The sequence below is a fragment of the Pongo abelii genome, chromosome 2 (assembly GCF_028885655.2).
Source record: "Pongo abelii isolate AG06213 chromosome 2, NHGRI_mPonAbe1-v2.0_pri, whole genome shotgun sequence".
In the NCBI taxonomy this organism is placed as follows: Eukaryota; Metazoa; Chordata; class Mammalia; order Primates; family Hominidae; genus Pongo; species Pongo abelii.
The window spans coordinates 209,126,993-209,145,102 of record NC_085928.1 but is presented as its reverse complement, the minus strand read 5'-3'; the positions used below and the strand labels follow the sequence as shown (position 1 = coordinate 209,145,102).

Below are 18,110 nucleotides of genomic sequence, written 5' to 3'. Positions count from 1 at the left end.
CCATTATTATAAGACACTGCTAGATTTTAACTAAGTGCTATCAATTAGGACATTAGTTATAAAGAAATGGAAGCATTATTCCATTTTTTTCTAACTTACAGAAAACAAACAAGGCCTTATAAATTAAGAAACTTAAGAGAATTTACTCTTTTAGTTAAAATGGAGACTACTTTTGAAAAGCTGATTCCTGAAACTGTGCCCCAGCCCCGTTTTACCTGGTATTCCTGTGGTAAAGGCTTAGGGAACTTCTGCAAATTACACACGGCAACTGCTCTCTGGTCCTGTCTGCAAGTTAGCTGCAGTGGGTTACTTCTGAGCGTGTCACAGTAAGGGCTCAGCATCTGTCTCCTGCAAACAAGGAGAAGTACCATGGTATCAAACTTTAAAGAAAATACTGCAAGTCCATTATACAGCCAACAAATGGAATTCCAGATCCTGGCCTAAAAATACAAACCTTCATAATTAACAAATGGGATTCTCGGAAAGAGATGGAGGCAATGTCCCCTCTGCCCTGCAGCTACAGAGAGTGGAATTTTCTCTACTCAATAATGTGACAGTTTGTTTAACTGACCACCTTCACCAGACAATCTTATTTTCCTGTGCAAAATGAAGATTGTGTGAATATTCCTAATTGTTACCAACTTGTTCTGTTCCGTTAAATGTAATATTGAAAGTATAATTTGAAAAAAGGGCATGTAAATTATCAAAAGATATCAGAATCTGTTGCACTGTCTTGCAAAAATAACCTTCAAACAAACCTGTAATTCTTAGCAGTCATCAAACTGACAATTGACAATATAAAAATTATATTAATATCACAATAGCAACTTTATAAATAAAATCTCAGTATTCCGAAATAATAGAAATCCTATTAATACTGGTCTACCAAATTGTAATAGAATCATTGACAATTTTCCTCTTCTTCCACATATTTCTTAAGGAAAAAAAAAGCCTGTATTAAATATTTCTTATTTTAAGGAAAACTGATGACTTGTCTTATTTAAATGAACATGGTGTACTAGCATACATCTTTAGGGAGTTAGACCTTCCTAAGATGAAACACGTAAAATACTTACCACAGTCTTCAGCAAATTGGAAGCAGCACAGCGCAACAGCAAACCAAAGTCATCACACAGGTCTGGGTTCAAACACCAGCACCAGCCACATTTCTGTGGAATTTACTTAACTTTCCTGAGCTTCAACCGCAAAGTACTCAGTGCCTGGCACATGCAGGCTACTCGATAAATGTAATTTCTGCTGTTTATACCATTTTCATAAAATCTTCATATAAGGCAATATTTTAACTTCCCATGATAAAGCTTCCAATCAATATGGAAGTTCATATTCCAATAGTTCTTAATCAGTTACTTTCTTGATACCATGAAAGTCATTTCTGTTTTTTGTCTAAAACCAAAAGGCATATTACATTTACTTTAAATTATATAAAATGAGTTTTGGCTAAATGAATAAAGAGGAAAAAAGAAGTTAAAAGTTAGTGATTTTAAACATTCCAAAGTTAGAGCTGTCTAAGATTCATGGCTTACAAATTCCAGAGAAGCACTGTCAAGAGAGCGGGAAAAGGTGTATATCTGTGCTGCCCAATATGGCAGCCACTAATCATGTATGTCACTTCAAAGGTGACTAGTTAACTAAGGAACTTATTTATTTATTTATTTTGAGACAGAGTCTTGCTCTGTCGCCAGGCTGGAGTGCAGTGGTGCGATCTCGGCTCACTGCAAGCTCCACCTCCCGGGTTCAAGCAATTCTCCTGCCTCAGCCTCCCAAGTAGCTGGGACTACAGTTGTGTGCCACTACACCCAGCTAATTTTTGTATTTTTAGTAGAGACGGGGTTTCATCATGTTGGCCAGGATGGTCTCAATCTCCGGACCTCGTGATCTGCCCGCCTCTGCCTCCCAAAGTGCTGGGATTACAGTCATGGGCCACCATGCCCAGCCCTGAGGAGCTAAATTTTAAATGGTATTTAACTTTAATTTAAATGTAAGTTTAACTACATGTGGCTAATGGTACCATATTAGACAGTATAGCTCTAGAGCCAATATTAACACCAAATGAGCTAGGCAGAGGAGTTGGGTGATTTATCAGTTTTAGTTGCTTCGAACATAGAAAGAACCTTATTTTAAGTAGGTGTAGATTCAAGTGATTCAAAGAAGTATGGCTCTGCCTATGCTCACTCAACTAATCCCTTCTCACCCTGGTTTCCCAACAATGGAGAAGAGTCACAAATGACGAAACCCAGAAGTTAAGCATCAGCTCCTGTGCTCGAGAACAGCCACATTGGAATCTCTAACATACATACAGGCAGACTGGGTCTGGGAGAAGAGTCACAAATGACGAAACCCAGAAGTTAAGCATCAGCTCCTGTGCTCGAGAACAGCCACACTGGAATCTCTAACATACATACAGGAGGACTGGGTCTGCGGTGTCAGAAGATGGCTTCTATCCTGTAAATGATCCTGAACTTCAATGCCTCACAAGTGGGACATTTGAATGACTGTGACAGGGGTCAGCAAACTCAACTCTTGGGTCAAATCCTGACCACAACCTGTTTTTTTTTCTTGTCGATTTTTTGTTTTTGAGACAGGGTCTCGTTGCCCAGGCTGGAGTGCAGTGGCACAACCATTGCTCACTGCAGCCTTGATCGTCTCGGTTCAAGCAATCCTCCCACCTCAGCCTCCCAAGCAAGTGGGACTACGAGCATGTACCACCATGCTCATTTACTTTCTGTAGAGATGGGGAAGATGACAGGAACGTGGCCACGCCCATTTGTTTTGCCTCTTGCTGTATAAAAGTAGAGGTAAGTAGTTGTGACAGAGACTGTAATAACCCTCAAAACCTAAAATATTTACTATTTGGACTTCAAAAAAAAAAACCTTGCTGACAGTGGCTTATGAATCAAAGGATAGGAGAGAATTCAGGGGACCCACAGTTTTAGTTTTTAAGAATAAAGAAGTAGAAGTCCCTTCTGTTTCTGGTCTTAGGTGATGTTATAATTGGGACCAAAAGGGGAATAACCAGAGTTGGCAACTGTTAACAGAAAAGTGAACAAACAAAAACCTCCCTAAGCTCTTGCAGCTGCAGTGTGAGTTACATACTTCCTTTGACACACCGGAACAGTGGTTCCCAAACTCCATTACACATAAAATCACTTGGGAATTTATTAAAACAAACTCACACAATGCTAGTGCCTGGCTCTTAGCACAGTCATGATTCAATTAGTAACCGGGGTATGGAGAGTTTTTCAAGTTCTCTAGATGATTTTCATAAGCAGCAAAATTTAAGAACTGGCAGGTCAAGCTGTAGTGCAGGGGTAACAAGCTGGGGACACCCAGAGTGGTTGCCGGTGCTTCCAGCTACTGCCTATTATCTTCACATTAGGGTTACAACTCAGAGGTCAGACTCCGTCATAGAAACTACAAGTGATTTAAATTGCTTTATGACCTAATCTAGGTAAGAAAAGATGAGAATAACATTTTCTTTTCCTTTTTGTTTTTTTTTTTTTGCAACAGGGTCTTGCTGTCACCCACACTGGAGTGCAGTGGCATGATCACAGCTCACCACAGCTGTGACCTCCTGGGCTCAAGGGGTCCTCTCACCACAGCCCCCAAGTAGCTGGGACTACACGGCCATGCCACCATGCCAGCCTAATTTTTTTACTTTGTAGAGATGGGGTCATGTTGCCCAGTCTGGTCTCAAACTCCTGGGCTCAAACCATCTTCCCTCTTCCCAAAGTGCTGGGATTACAGGTATAAGCCACCACACCACACCCGGCCCACCAGGGGAATTTTTTTTAATATAAAAGTAGAAATATAAGTACCACTTCTAATTCCTGGAAGATGGACTAGATAAGCTTTTCTCTATTCCTCCTTCTAAGTACAACTAAAAACCCAGACACTGTAAATCAAAGAAACAAAAGAAGACTCTGAAGGGTGAAGAGAAGTCAGACTAGTTGGTAGAGAGAATTCAGACTAGTTAGGGGACTCTGAAGGGTGGAGAGAAGTCAGACTAGTTAGGGGACTCTGAAGGGTGGAGAGGTCAGACTAGTTAGGGGATTCTGACGGGTACAGAGAAGTCAGACTAGTTAGGGGACTCTGATGGGTACAGAGAAGTCAGACTAGTTAGGGGACTCTGAAGGGTGGAGAGAAGTCAGACTAGTTAGGGGACTCTGAAGGGTGGAGAGAAGTCAGACTAGTTAGGGGACTCTGAAGGGTGGAGAGAAGTCAGACTAGTTAGAGGACTCTGACGGGTGGAGAGAAGTCAGACTAGTTAGGGGGGACTCTGACGGGTGGAGAGAAGTCAGACTAGTTAGGGGACTCTGAAGGGTACAGAGAAGTCAGACTAGTTAGGCGACTCTGAAGGGTGGAGAGAAGTCAGACTAGTTAGGGGATTCTGACGGGTACAGAGAAGTCAGACTAGTTAGGGGACTCTGATGGGTGGAGAAAAGTCAGACTAGTTAGGGGACTCTGAAGGGTGGAGAGAAGTCAGACTAGTTAGGGGATTCTGATGGGTGGGGAGAAGTCAGACTAATTAGGGGACTCTGATGGGTGGAGAGAAGTCAGACTAATTAGGGGACTCTGACGGGTGGAGAGAAGTCAGACTAGTTAGGGGACTCTGACGAGTGGAGAGAAGTCAGACTAGTTAGGGGATTCTGACGGGTACAGAGAAGTCAGACTAGTTAGGGGACTCTGAAGGGTGGAGAGAAGTCAGACTAGTTAGGGGACTCTGAAGGGTGGAGAGAAGTCAGACTAGTTAGGGGACTCTGACGGGTGGAGAGAAGTCAGACTAGTTAGGGGACTCTGAAGGGTGGAGAGAAGTCAGACTAGTTAGGGGACTCTGACGGGTGGAGAGAAGTCAGACTAGTTAGGGGACTCTGAAGGGTGGAGAGAAGTCAGACTAGTTAGGGGATTCTGACGGGTACAGAGAAGTCAGACTAGTTAGGGGACTCTGATGAGTGGAGAGAAGTCAGACTAGTTAGGGGACTGTGAAGGGTGGAAAGAAGTCAGACTAGTTAGGGGACTATGAAGGGTGGAGAGAAGTCAGACTAGTTAGGGGACTCTGAAGGGTAGAGAGAAATCAGACTAGTTACGGGGCTCTGAAGGGTGGAGAGAAGTCAGACTAGTTAGGGGGCTCTGAAGGGTACAGAGAAGTCAGACTAGTTAGGGGACTCTGAAGGGTAGAGAGAAGTCAGACTAGTTAGGGACTTCAGGACTCAAAGACTGATACAGTGGTGAATTCTCTCAACAACTGATAGACCAACTAGGCAGGAAATCAGCAAGGATATAGAAGGACTTAACATCATCAACCAACAGGATGTAATTGACATTTATGCAACACTCCACCCAACGTCAGAATGTACATTCTTTTCAAGTGCCCATGAAATGTATATCAAGATTGGCTGGGCACGGTGGCTCACGCCTGTAATCCCAACACTTTGGGAAGCCAAGGCAGGCAGATCAGCTGAGGTCAGGAGTTCAAGACCAGCCTGGTCAACAGAATGAAACCCCGTCTCTACTAAAAATAAAAAAATTAGCCGGGCATGGTGGTGGGCGCCTGTAGTCCCAGCTAGTTGGAAGGCTGAGGCAGGAGAAGAGCTTGAACTCAGCACCAGAGGCTGCAGTAAGCCGAGACTGCACCACTGCACTCCAGCCTGGGTGGCAGAGTGAAACTCCATCTCAAAAAAATTTAAAAAATAAAAAAACACTTTTTGATGGGGTTGTTTGTTTTTTTCTTGTAAATTTGTTGGAGTTCATTGTAGATTCTAGATATTAGCCCTTTGTCAGATGAGTAGATTGCAAAAATTTTCTCCCATTCTGTAGGTTGCCTGTTCACTCTGATGGTAGTTTCTTTTTCTGTGCAGAAGCTCTTTAGTTTAATTAGATCCCATTTGTCAATTTTGGCTTTTGTTGCCATTGCTTTTGGTGTACCGTCTCACACCAGTTAGAATGGCAATCATTAAAAAGTCAGGAAACAACAGGTGCTGGAGAGGATGTGGAGAAATAGGAACACTTTTACACTGTTGGTGGGACTGTAAACTAGTTCAACCATTGTGGAAGTCAGTGTGACGATTCCTCAGGGATCTAGAACTAGAAATACCATTTGACCCAGCCATCCCATTACTGGGTATATACCCAAAGGATTATAAATCATGCTGCTATAAAGACATATGCACACGTATGTTTATTGCCGCATTATTCACAATAGCAAAGACTTGGAACCAACCCAAATGTCCACCAATGATAGACTGGATTAAGAAAATGTGGCACATATACACCATGGAATACTATGCAGCCATAAAAAATGATGAGTTCATGTCCTTTATAGGGACACGGATGAAGCTGGAAACCATCATTCTCAGCAAACTGTCGCAAGGACAAAAAACCAAACACCGCATGTTCTCACTCATAGGTGGGAATTGAACAATGAGAACACATGGACACAGGAAGGGGAACATCACACTCTGGGGACTGTTGTGGGGTCGGGGGACGGGGGAGGGATAGCATTGGGAGATATACCTAATGCTAAATGACGAGTTAATGGGTGCAGCACACCAGCATGGCATATGTATACATATGTAACAAACCTGCATGTTGTGCACATGTACCCTAAAACTTAAAGTATAATAATAAAAAAAATAAAAAACATATATCAAGATAAGACCATATCTTGGGCCATAAAACAAACATGAACAAATTTAAAAGAACTCAAATCATACAGCATATATTCTCCAAATACAATTCAACAACAAAAAATAACAGAAAAATTTCCAAATATTTATATACTAAACAACACACTTCTGAATAATCCATGGGTCAAAGAAGAATCTCAAAGAAAAATTTTTAAAAATACATTGAACTGAATGAAAATAAAAATACAACATATTGAAATTTGTGAGACAAAGCTAAAGAAATGCTGAGAGGAAAATTTATAGCAACAAATAGCTACGTTAGAAACAGGAAATATCTCAAATCAATAATCTCAAAAATCAAGATTAAGAAGAGAAAAATAGGCCAGGTACAGTGGCTCACGACTATAATCCCAGCACTTTGGGAGGCCGAGGTGGGCCGATTGCTAGAGCCCAGGAGTTCAAGACTAGCCTGAGCAATACAGTGAAACCATGTCTCTACAAAAATACAAAAATTTAGCTGGGTGTGGTGGTGTGTGCCTGTAGTCCCAGCTACTCGAAAGGCTGAGGAGAAAGGTTCGCTTGAGCCCAGGAGGTCAAGTCTGCAGTGAGCCTCATGATCGCACCCATTGTACTCAAGCCTGGGCAACAGACCTTGTCTTTAAAAATAAAACAAAACGAAAAAAGCTAGGCGTGGTGACTCACACCTGTCATCCCAGCACTTTGGGAGGCCAAGGCATGCAGATCACTTGAGGTCAGGAGTTCAAGACCAGCCTGGCCAACATGGTGAAATCCCTACTAAAAAATACAAAATTAGCAGGGTGTGGTGGTGTGCACCTGTAGTCCCAGCTACTTGGGAGGCTGAGGCAGGAGAATTTTTTGAACCCGGGAGGCGGAGGCTGCAGTGAGCCAAGACTGTGCCACTGCACTCCAGCCTGGGCGACAGAGTGAGACTCCATCTCAAAAAATAATCATCATAATAATAATTAAATAAATAAGCCAAAAACAAGCAGTGGGAAGGATATAGCAGGGAGCAGAAATCAATGAATTTGAAAACAAAAAACAATAGAAGACATCAACAATACAAAAAGCTGGTTCTTTAAGATCAGTAAAATTGGCAAACCTCTAGAAAAAGATAAAGAGAACATGCAAAATTACCAATATCAGGACTGAAAAGAGATATCACAACAGACCCCATAGGATGGATATCCCATCCTCCATGATGAGATTATTTCACAGTGTATGCCTCATTTACCCCATAAATATATACACCTAGTATGTACCAACAAAAATTACAAATTAAAACAGACCCTACAGATGTCAAAAGAATAATAATGGAATACTACAAAAAACCCTATACATATAAACTTGATAACTTAGACAAAATGGACCAATTCCTCAAAAAACATGTTACCACAATTCATGCACTATGAAACAGATGATAAGAATAGCCCTGTAACTATTAAAGAAGTTTAATTCACAATAATTCACAATTTTAAGACTTCCAAAAGAGACATCTCCAGGCCCAGATGTTTCACTGGAGAATGCTACCAAACACTTAGAGAAGAATTAACACCAATTTTATACAATCTCTTCCAGAAAAATAGAAGACGAGGAAAAACTTCCTAGTTCATTTTATAAAGCTAGTATTACTCTGATACAAAAACTAGACAAAGATGGTACAAAAAAGAACTTTTTTCTTTTCAAAGAAAATGATCAGAGTTAAAGAGAGGAATTACAAAATGATAAAGGAATCAGTACTCTATGAAAAATAACAATCCTAAACATGTGTGCACCTAACTATAAAGTGTCAAAATATGTAAGTCAAAATGGATAGAACTGCAAGATGAAATAGATGAATCCATTATTATCACTGCAGATTTGAATATCCATTTCTCAGAAATGGACAGATGCAGCAGGCAGAAAATCAGTAAGGACATAGTTGAGTTCAACAGCACCATTAACAAACTGGATATAGCTGACTCTACAGACTACTTCAACCAAAAACAGCAGACAACATATTTTTTTGAAGCTTACACGGTGCACTCACCAAGACAGACCACATTCTGGGCCATGAAACACACCTTAACAAATGTAAAAGAGAAATCATACCATGTTCTGCTCTCTTACAACAATGGAATTGAACTAGGAATCAGTAACAGAAAGATAGCTGGAACATCTCAAAATAGCTGGAAATTAAACAAAGCACTTTTAAATAATACAGTGGTCAAAGAAGAAGTCTCAAGAGAAAGTTAAAAATATTTTGAACTTGAAGTGACACAAGAGTTTTGAATTAAAAGAAAGAGAAAAATATTTTGAACTGAATCAAAATAAAAATAAGGCATGATAAACACCTCATCATATACTGGGATTTATTCTTCAGAGTATTATATAAATCATTTATTTATTTATGTAGAGATGGGGTCTCACTCTGCTGCCCAGGATGGAGTGCAGTGGTGCAGTCATAGCTCACTGCAGCCTTGAGTTTCCGGGCTCAAGTGATCCTCCTGCTTCAGCCTTCTGAGTAGCTGGGACTACAGGCATGTGCCACCAAGCCCACCTCATTTTTGTATTCTGTTGTAGAGATGGGCTTTTGCCATGTTGTCCAGGCTAGTCTTGAACTCCTGGGCTCAAGCAATCAGCCTGCCTCAGCCTCCCAAAGTGCTAGGATTACAAGTGTAAGCCACCATGTCTGGCCAGAAATAATAATTTAAATCAAGCCAATATTAAGTATGACAGGGGAGCCCATTATTTGCTCATTTAGTAATAATTATTATGTATTTCATGAATTTTCTTCTTACTATTATTTTTTAAATCTCTCTTACTGGAAGGATATACCTGTTTTTCAAAATGTGTCAGATTTGAAAAAGATCAAGTTTAACTGACAAAATATAATTGTTCTGAGAGCCATACTGATTAATTAAAGGTAAAATAATTGGGGAAAAAAGAGAAAACTCCAGATCTATATTCATCACAAATATAGAAACAAAAATCCACAACAAAATAATAGTACATAGAATTTAGCAACATACAGAAATAATTATAAGCCATGACCAAGTGGGGTTTACTCCAGGAATGCAAGGGTGATTTAATATTTGAAAATCAACCAATGAAATCCACCATATTAACAGGTGAAAAAAATCACTTGATTATGCATAGCAACTAAAGTAGAAAGAGCATTTGACAGAAGGCAATATCCATTCATGATTAAAGCTCTCAGAAACACAGGAATAGACAGCTACTTTCTCAACTTGATAAAGAACATGTATAAAAAATCTGCAGCTAACATTATATTTAATAATGAAAGACTGAATGTTTTCTCCCATGTTTATGGATTGGAAAACTCAACACAGTAAAAATGTCAATTCTTCTCAAACTGACACACAGGGTTAATGCAGCTCCTAGCAAAATCCCTGCAAATCTTTTGGCAGATACAGACAAGATAATTGTAAAATGTAGATGGAAATGCAAAGGAACCAAAACAGCCAGAACAATTTTAAAATAAAGTGGAAAGAATCAGTCTACCCAATTTCAAGACTTATTAAATAATTACAGTAATTAAGGACTGTGTGTTATTGGTGGAGGCAGAGACACATGGATCACTGGAACAGAACGGAAAACACAGAAACAGAAACAGGTCACCACAAATACACCCAACTGATTGTTTCTGCCAAAGGCACAAAAGCAATTCCACGAAGGAAAGATAGCCTTTTCAACAAATGGTTGAAAAGCAATTGCCTATCCATACACAAAGAAACAAACCTTGATCTAAGTCTCCCACCTTACACAAAACTTAACTCAAATGAATCATAGACTTAAATGTAAAGTGTAAAAGTACAAAACTTTTGAAAAAAACATAAGAAAACTTTCAAGATCTAGAGCTTGGCAAACACTTCTTAGACTTGACATCAAACACACAATAAGAGGACAAACTGATATTCTGGACTCCATCAAAACTAAAAACATTTGCCCTACAAAAGCCCCTGTTAAAAGGACAAAAAGACAAGCTATGAACTGGGAGAAAATATCTGCAAACCACATATCTGACAAAGGACTACTACCCAGAATACATGAAGAACTCTCAAAACTCAACAGTAAAAAACAATCCAATTAGAAAATTGGCTTAAGAGATGAAGAGGGTGGACGCAGTGGCTCACGCCTATAATCCCAGCACTTTGGGAGGCTGAGGCGGGTGGATCACGAGGTCAGGAGTTCGAGACCAGCCTGGCCAACATGGTAAAACCCCATCTCTACTAAAAATTCAAAAATTAGCCAGACATAGTGGTACGTGCCTGTAGTCCCAGCTACTCCGGAGGCTGAGGCAAAAGAATTGCTTGAAGCTGGGAGGCAGATGTTACAGTGAGGCAAGATTGCACCACTGCACTCCAGCCTGGGTGACAGAGTGAAACTCCGTCTCAAAAAAAAAAAAAAAGATGAAGAGACAATTTGCCAAAGAGGATATATTATCAGCGAGTAAGCACATGAAAAGAGGTTCAACATCATTAGCCTTTAGGGAAACACAAATTAAAACCAAAATAAAATATCACTACGCTCCTATCAGAATCGATTAAACAAAAAATTGTGACAACGCCAAATGCTGGCAAAGATGTGGAGAAACTGTATCACTTACACGTCACTGTTAGGAATTAAAAAGTTTGGCAGTTTCTTACAAAACTAAACCTGTAATTACTTAATGAGCCAGTAACTGCATTCCTGGCACTTTTTCTGGAGAAATAAAGATATATGTTCACACACAAACCTGTACATAAATGTTCATAGCAACTTCATTCATAATAGTCCAAAACTGGAAACAATCCAGATGTCCTTCAAAGTGTGAATGTTTAAACAAACTGTGGTGTATCATACTGCGGAATATTAATCAGCCATAAAAAGTGAAATTATTGATATATACAACAACCTGGATGAATTTCCAGAGAATTATGCTGAGTAAAAAAAGCCATGCTCAAAAGTTCACATACAATATGAATTCATTCATGTAACATTTTTGTTGTTGTTGTTGCTTTGTCTTTTTTGAGACAGAGCCTCACTCTGTCACCCAGGGTGGAGTACAGTGGCGCGATCTTGGCTCACTGCAACCCCTGCCTCCTGGATTCAAGCTGTTTCCTTGCCTCAGCCTTCTGAGTAGCTAGGGTTACAGGCGCCCACCACCACGCCTGGCTAATTTTTATATTTTTAGTAGAGATGGGGTTTCACCATGTTGGCCAGGCTGGTCTTGAACTCCTGACCTCAAGTGACCCACCCACCTCGGCCTCCCAAAGTGCTGGGATTATAGGCGTGAGCCAGCCTGGCCAACATGGAAAAATCCCATCTCTACTAAAATTACAAAATTAGCCGGGAGTGGTGGCGCATGCTTATAATCACAGCTATTCAGGAGGCTGAGGCACGAGAATCGCTTGAACCTAGTAGGTAGAGGTTGCACTGAGCTGAGACTGCGCCACTGCACTCCAGCCTGGGCAGCAGAGTGAGACTCTGTCTCAAAAAAAAAAAAAAAAAAAGAAAAGAAAAATTCAGGGAAAAAAGGATGGTTGCATCTGTACTGAACATGGGCACTTTTCTTCTTTGTCATTTTTCCCTAAACAATATAGTATAACAACTATTTCCATAGCATTTATATTGTATTATGTATTATAAATAACCTAGAGGTAATTTAAAGTATACAGGAGGATATACATAGGTTATATGCAAATACTATTCCATTTTATATAAGAAACTTTTACATAAGCATCTATGGATTTTGTTATCTAGGGGGGTCCCAGAAGCAATCCTCCATGGTTAAAGAACAACTGTATATATACAGGTATGATATATATCTGTATAGATGATATATAGATAGATGTCAAACTTACTCTGTATGATATATATCTGTATAGATGATATATAGATAGATGTCAAACTTACTCTGTATGGTATATATCTGTATAGATGATATATAGATAGATGTCAAACTTACTCTGTATGATATATATCTGTATAGATGATATATAGATAGATGGCAAACTTACTATGTATGATATATATCTGTATAGATGATATATAGATAGATGTCAAACTTACTCTGTATGATATATATCTGTATAGATGATATATAGATGTCAAACTTACTCTGTATGATATATATCTGTATAGATGATATATAGATAGATGTCAAATTTACTCTGTATTTTTTAAAAGCTTGCTAGGTGATTATGATATGCATCTGGATTTGGAAACCCCTATTCAAAAGTGCCTTTTTTTGATACTAAATCAATATTTGCATCTATATTTATGGGTGCATTCTCTGAAGAAAACAACACAAATGACAGAGGAAACAAAAGGTTTGTAAAATATATATATTTATGAGTCCTAATAAGCTGAATAGAAATGTTCATGGCTCTGGGCCCTTCACTGTGGATTCCTTTAGTATATGATTAAAAACTACTTACAGCTACTTCTCACTATATTATTACCAACCATCTATAGATGGTTTTCTATCTATTTTAAAATTGAACTGCTCAGACTACATTTTGAAAATAGCATTTCAGGCTTAGGATAAAGGATAAAATCAGACAGGAACTGTGTAATCAATGACACTGTGAGGAAATGCATTCTTACTTTTGTCTCTGCTGATCAATCCAGAATTTACAGCTCTTCCTGACAAAGTCACAGCCCATTCCTCGGCCCCAGTCTAACTTCTCAGCCATGCTGTAATTTGCTTTATACCAGCTGTGGAATAATTCAAACAAAGCAATTTTTATTGCTGTCCTTTTAAAAACAACTCTAGCATAACAACTGAGAATCTCAACAATGAGCACATTAGGACCTTAAGAAAGATTTTGGAGGCCAGAGGCCATCACCGTAAGTGATCATTCACAACGTTCTTGCCGCACAGGGACTGCTACACAGGGATTCCACAACCAGGCTTATGATGGAGGTATTAAATACTTTTATACTTTTACATAAGTATAAAATTTCTATTGTAATTTTCGCTTTATTTTATTTTGAGACAGGGTCTTGCTCTGTCACCCAGGCTGGAGTGCAGTGGCACGATCCCAGCTCACTGCAAGCTCTGCCTCATGGGTTCAAGTGATTCTCCTTCCTCAGCCTCCCAAGTAGCTGGGACTACAGGCATGTGCCACCATGTCTGACTAATTTTTACATTTTTAATAGAGACGGGGTTTCACCATGTTTGCCACACTGGTCTCAAACTCCTGACCTCAGGTGATCCACCCGCCTTGGCCTGCCAAAGTGCTGGGATTACAGGTATGAGCCACTGTGCCCAGCCTATGTCCAATACTTTTTAAATGTCCTAACTGGGCGCGGTGACTCACACTTGTAACCCCAGCACTCTGGGAGGCTGAGGCGGTTGATCATTTGAGGTTGGGAGTTCCAGACCAGCCTGGCCAACATGGTGAGACCCTGTCTCTACTAAAAATACAAAAAGTTAGCCAGGTGTGCGGTGGTGTGTACTTATAGTCTCCGCTACCTGAGAGGCTGAGGTGGCAGGATCACCTCAGCCCAGGATCATGCCACTGCACTCCAGCCTGGGAAACAGAGTGAGACCTTGTCTCAAAAAAAAAAGTTCTAGTAAGAGAAAAAAGAAAGCACTGATTGAGTTTCCAGACAAATTTAATTGAAGGCAATCAATTTGTTTTAGTTTTTATTTATTTTTAGAGACAAGATTAGCTTGCAAAAGTTATAAAATTATACAAAATAGTCTCTTACCTGTGTGTATTATATTTTGTTCCTTTAGCATTATCAAAACAGTAAATAAAAACATAGGCTCAGGGCTGGGTGCAGTGGCTCACGCCTGAAATCTCAGTACTTAGTGAGGCCAAGGTGGGTGGATCACTTTAGCTCAGGAGTTTGAGATCAGCCTGGGCAATGTGGCGAAACCCCATCTCTATAATAAAAAATATAATAAAAAATAATAATATTGAAAAAAATAGGCTCAAAAGTTGGGGAGATAAGAATTATCCCCTCCACTTGTACCACCTTACTACAAAATCAAACAAATGTGTAATGTAGCATCTTCCAAAACTTCTCTCCTGTCAAAGAATAAAACTCTCACTCAGAGAGAAACTGAAGGAGTCGTGGTGCTCCAATGCCAAAATGCCTGCAACTTCTGCAACTACAATGTGAGTTACATTACTAGCTAACTTGGTATCGCAACAAGGTCAGACTGTCCAGATAGTGACAGCTGCCCCTAATGTTGTGCAACAGCAATTATTTTAGCAGTGCTCAGGTTCAGAAGCCCTCAGCCCCATGAATAAAATGTGGAGTAAGTAGACTCCTTTGTGAAGGTACATGTAGATGAGCGCAGACTATCGTATCGGCGCCGTTATTCCATCGCCAGGTGGGCACTCCAGGTACACATCATGAGACCTTCCTGATAACTGTTTCTTTGCAGCTCTTTCTGTATTAGCAGTCAACAGTTATTAAGCATTTGTCACATGGTAGGCACTTTGTTAAATGAAGGCTACAGTAGTGAATAAATAAACAGAACCTGCTCTCATGAAGATCATAATCTAGTAGGGAAGACAGATATTAAAACAAAACATTTGAAGTGTGATGAATATTCCAAAGGCAAAGTATATGATGCTAACAGGAACACAGTAACAGAAAAACCTACGTTAGTCTGGAGAATTCAGAAAGGTTTTTCTGAGGAAGCAACTTTAGCTCAACTCAGAAGGATGAGCACTAGTGAGGGAGTAGAGGGGACATTAGAAACAGAGGGTTTCTGAGTATTAGTGAGTTGTGAAACCAATGTAGCGGATCTTGATTAACATTTCTTTCTCTCTCTTTAAAAACTCAATACAATAAAGGACTGCACTGTAGGTGGTCAGGGTAAGTATTGTTTCACGAGGCCTTAGCTCAGGTTTTTATATGATGCTCATACTTAGTTGGCACCCACAATGTGCCAAGCGCCGTACTAAGAGCTTTACAGATATTTACTCATTTAAGTCTCATAAAACTCGATGAGATATGCTGGGCACGGTGGATCACGCCTGTAATCCCAGCACTTTGGGAGGCCGAGGTGGGCAGATCACCTGAGGTCAGGAGTTCCAGACCACCCTGGCCAACATGGCGAAACCCCATCTATACTAAAAATACAAAAATTAGCCGGGTGTGGTGATGCATGCCTGTAGTCCCAGCTATTCAGGAGGCTGAGGCAGGAGAGTCACTTGACCCTGAGAGGTGGAGGTTGCAGTGAGCCAAGATCACATCACTGCACTCCAGCCTGGGTGACAGAGCAAGACTCTGTCTCAAAAAAAAAGAATAACCTCTATATGTTTAAATCCTTTTACCTCTTTGACCTCTCAACAGTGAAGGTAGTGTCAACAGTTTTCATGGTTTTAATAGCACCTCTACCATTAATTTTCAAATTTGATTCAATTTTCTAATTTTCTCTCAGACTGTCTTAGAAAGAGTAAGAGGTAACAATGCTTCTACTAAAGCAGCTTTAATTTTTTTTATATGTAGGGGTTGTATAAAAGATTTCATTTAAAAGCAGTATTTCTGCCAGGCGTGGTGGCTCATGCCTGTAATCCCAGCACTTTGGGAGGCCAAGGCAGGAGGCTTGCTTGAGCCCAGGAGTTTGGGACCAGCCTGGGCAATAGAGTGAGACCTTGTCTCTACTTAAAAAAATAAACAAAACAGTATTTCACGGCTTTACCTGAAAGTTCCACTGTTTTATAAAAAGCCAGTCATTTAAAAATTGTTTAGTCTTTCCTTCATAATTTAAAAATTGTTTAGTCTTTCCTTCATAATTTAAAAATTGTTTAGTCTTTCCTTTATAATTTAAAAATTGTTTAATCTTTCCTTCATATTGGCTCAGCCCCTGCTTATTCGAAAATAAATCATATCAGGGATATGTCCTAATTATTACTGTCTCGGGGCCTCAAACATTTATTGAGACCAGGTGAGGTGGCTCAGGCCTGTTAATCTCAGCACTTTGGGAGGCCAAGGTGAGTGGATCTTTGAGCCCAGAAGTTTGTGAACAACCTGGGCAACATGACAAAACCCCGTCTCTATTAAAAATACAAAAAATTAGCCAGGCGTGGTGGCACGTGCCTGTAGTCCCAGCTACTCAGGAAGCTGAGGTGGGAGGATCGCTTGAGCCCGGGAAGTCCAGGATTAGTGAGTCAAGATTGCCACTGCACTCCAGCCTGCGCAACAGGAGTGAGACCCTATTTTAAAACAAACAACAAAAGTATTTATTGAATGAATGAATGAATGGAGTTGGTATGAATAACGGACAGCTAACTGTACAAGATTCAAAATAATTAATTCAAAATAATTAATAAGTATATTTTGCTTCAGCATAAAATGTCAGCATTTTCTTAAGCTATAAGCTCAGTATTAATTTCATTTTAATAAACAATTCATATCCTCTTGTCACAGCTGTCTTACCCGGTGTCCTCCATTAATGCCAGAGTGATTCGCGAGAGTACTCGATTCTGAGTGTGAGAACCAGTCATCGCTTCATTCTGAAAATCACCAACAGAGTTTAATTAGACTAGATTCTCTGCAACTCCTAATACTTTCTGTAATTCCTCTGATATATATATATTTAAAATGTTTCAACTGTGAGAGGCTGACAAGACATTCGCTTAAAAGTGGTGAAATACATAAACCTTTAAGATGACTAGACTGAACCTTGAAGTGAAATCTATTTTCTGCCCTAAGTGCTTCCATTGTGTTCGATTCCCTTGGAATGGCAGGCAGCTGGCATTTAGAACTCTGTGATTAATGAAGATAAATCTATATGGAAACAGAAATACTACAGAAATATACTCTCCAGGTAAAGCAAAGTGGGTGATTGAGGCAAATGCACAGATAATTTGGGGTCAGCGAGAACAGCTGTCTGAATTACACTGAAAATGTTTTCATCACCTTCAACTCTGTGATCACAGAAACATGTGCTAACATGCAAAACAAGTGGGACAGAATCATGGGGTAAAAGGACTTCCTTGAAAAGTCTAAAATATCATCATGCTCTACCATCTACCCAATATTTTAATTCATATCATACAATTCCTGTCAGGAGGTCACCTAATGATGAGGACTTCACTGCCTCTTACAGAGCTTATTTCATCTTTGGACAGTTCTGAGTGTTCTTTAAATCTTTCCATTGAACACCAGATGGCCATCTCAAGTACTGTGATACCATGCTTTAAAAAAAAAATATTTCAAGGGCACAAAGTTGATTTCAGAGAAGTTAATGAAATTACTACTCTCAGTACTTCTGCTGAAAGCACAAACATTTTCATTTCGGGCCAATCTACAGCTTTCTAAAGGGAGTGACTTAAGAAAATTTCTTAAGGAAAAAAAATCCACACTTCCCATGGGAGGAATAAATGTACGTGCCTTCCATAAGTTTCCATCATTGTTACTTTGTGGTCATCTAGACAAGAACAGTAATCACAAGCACCAATTTCATTCTTTCCAGAATTGTATTAACTTTAGGCA

The 18,110-nt window shown here is 39.7% G+C and overlaps 1 protein-coding gene across 11 annotated transcripts in view; it reads right to left on the bottom strand.

The window, feature by feature from the left end:
* Positions 1–18,110, bottom strand: part of LMLN (leishmanolysin like peptidase) — an 83,988-nt gene that overhangs the window by 26,399 nt on the left and 39,479 nt on the right. For 8 of the 11 annotated variants that reach the window (XM_024241192.3, XM_024241190.3, XM_054551094.2 and 5 more), the window contains exons 11-13: positions 17,052–17,128; positions 13,254–13,364; positions 216–348 (exon numbers count right to left, since the gene is read on the bottom strand). In XM_024241192.3, coding sequence (XP_024096960.2) covers positions 216–348; positions 13,254–13,364; positions 17,052–17,128 — 321 coding nt within the window. The remainder of the gene's footprint in view (positions 1–215; positions 349–13,253; positions 13,365–17,051; positions 17,129–18,110) is intronic. The other 3 variants (XM_063722415.1, XM_063722418.1, XM_063722416.1) reach the window with 1 other exon arrangement.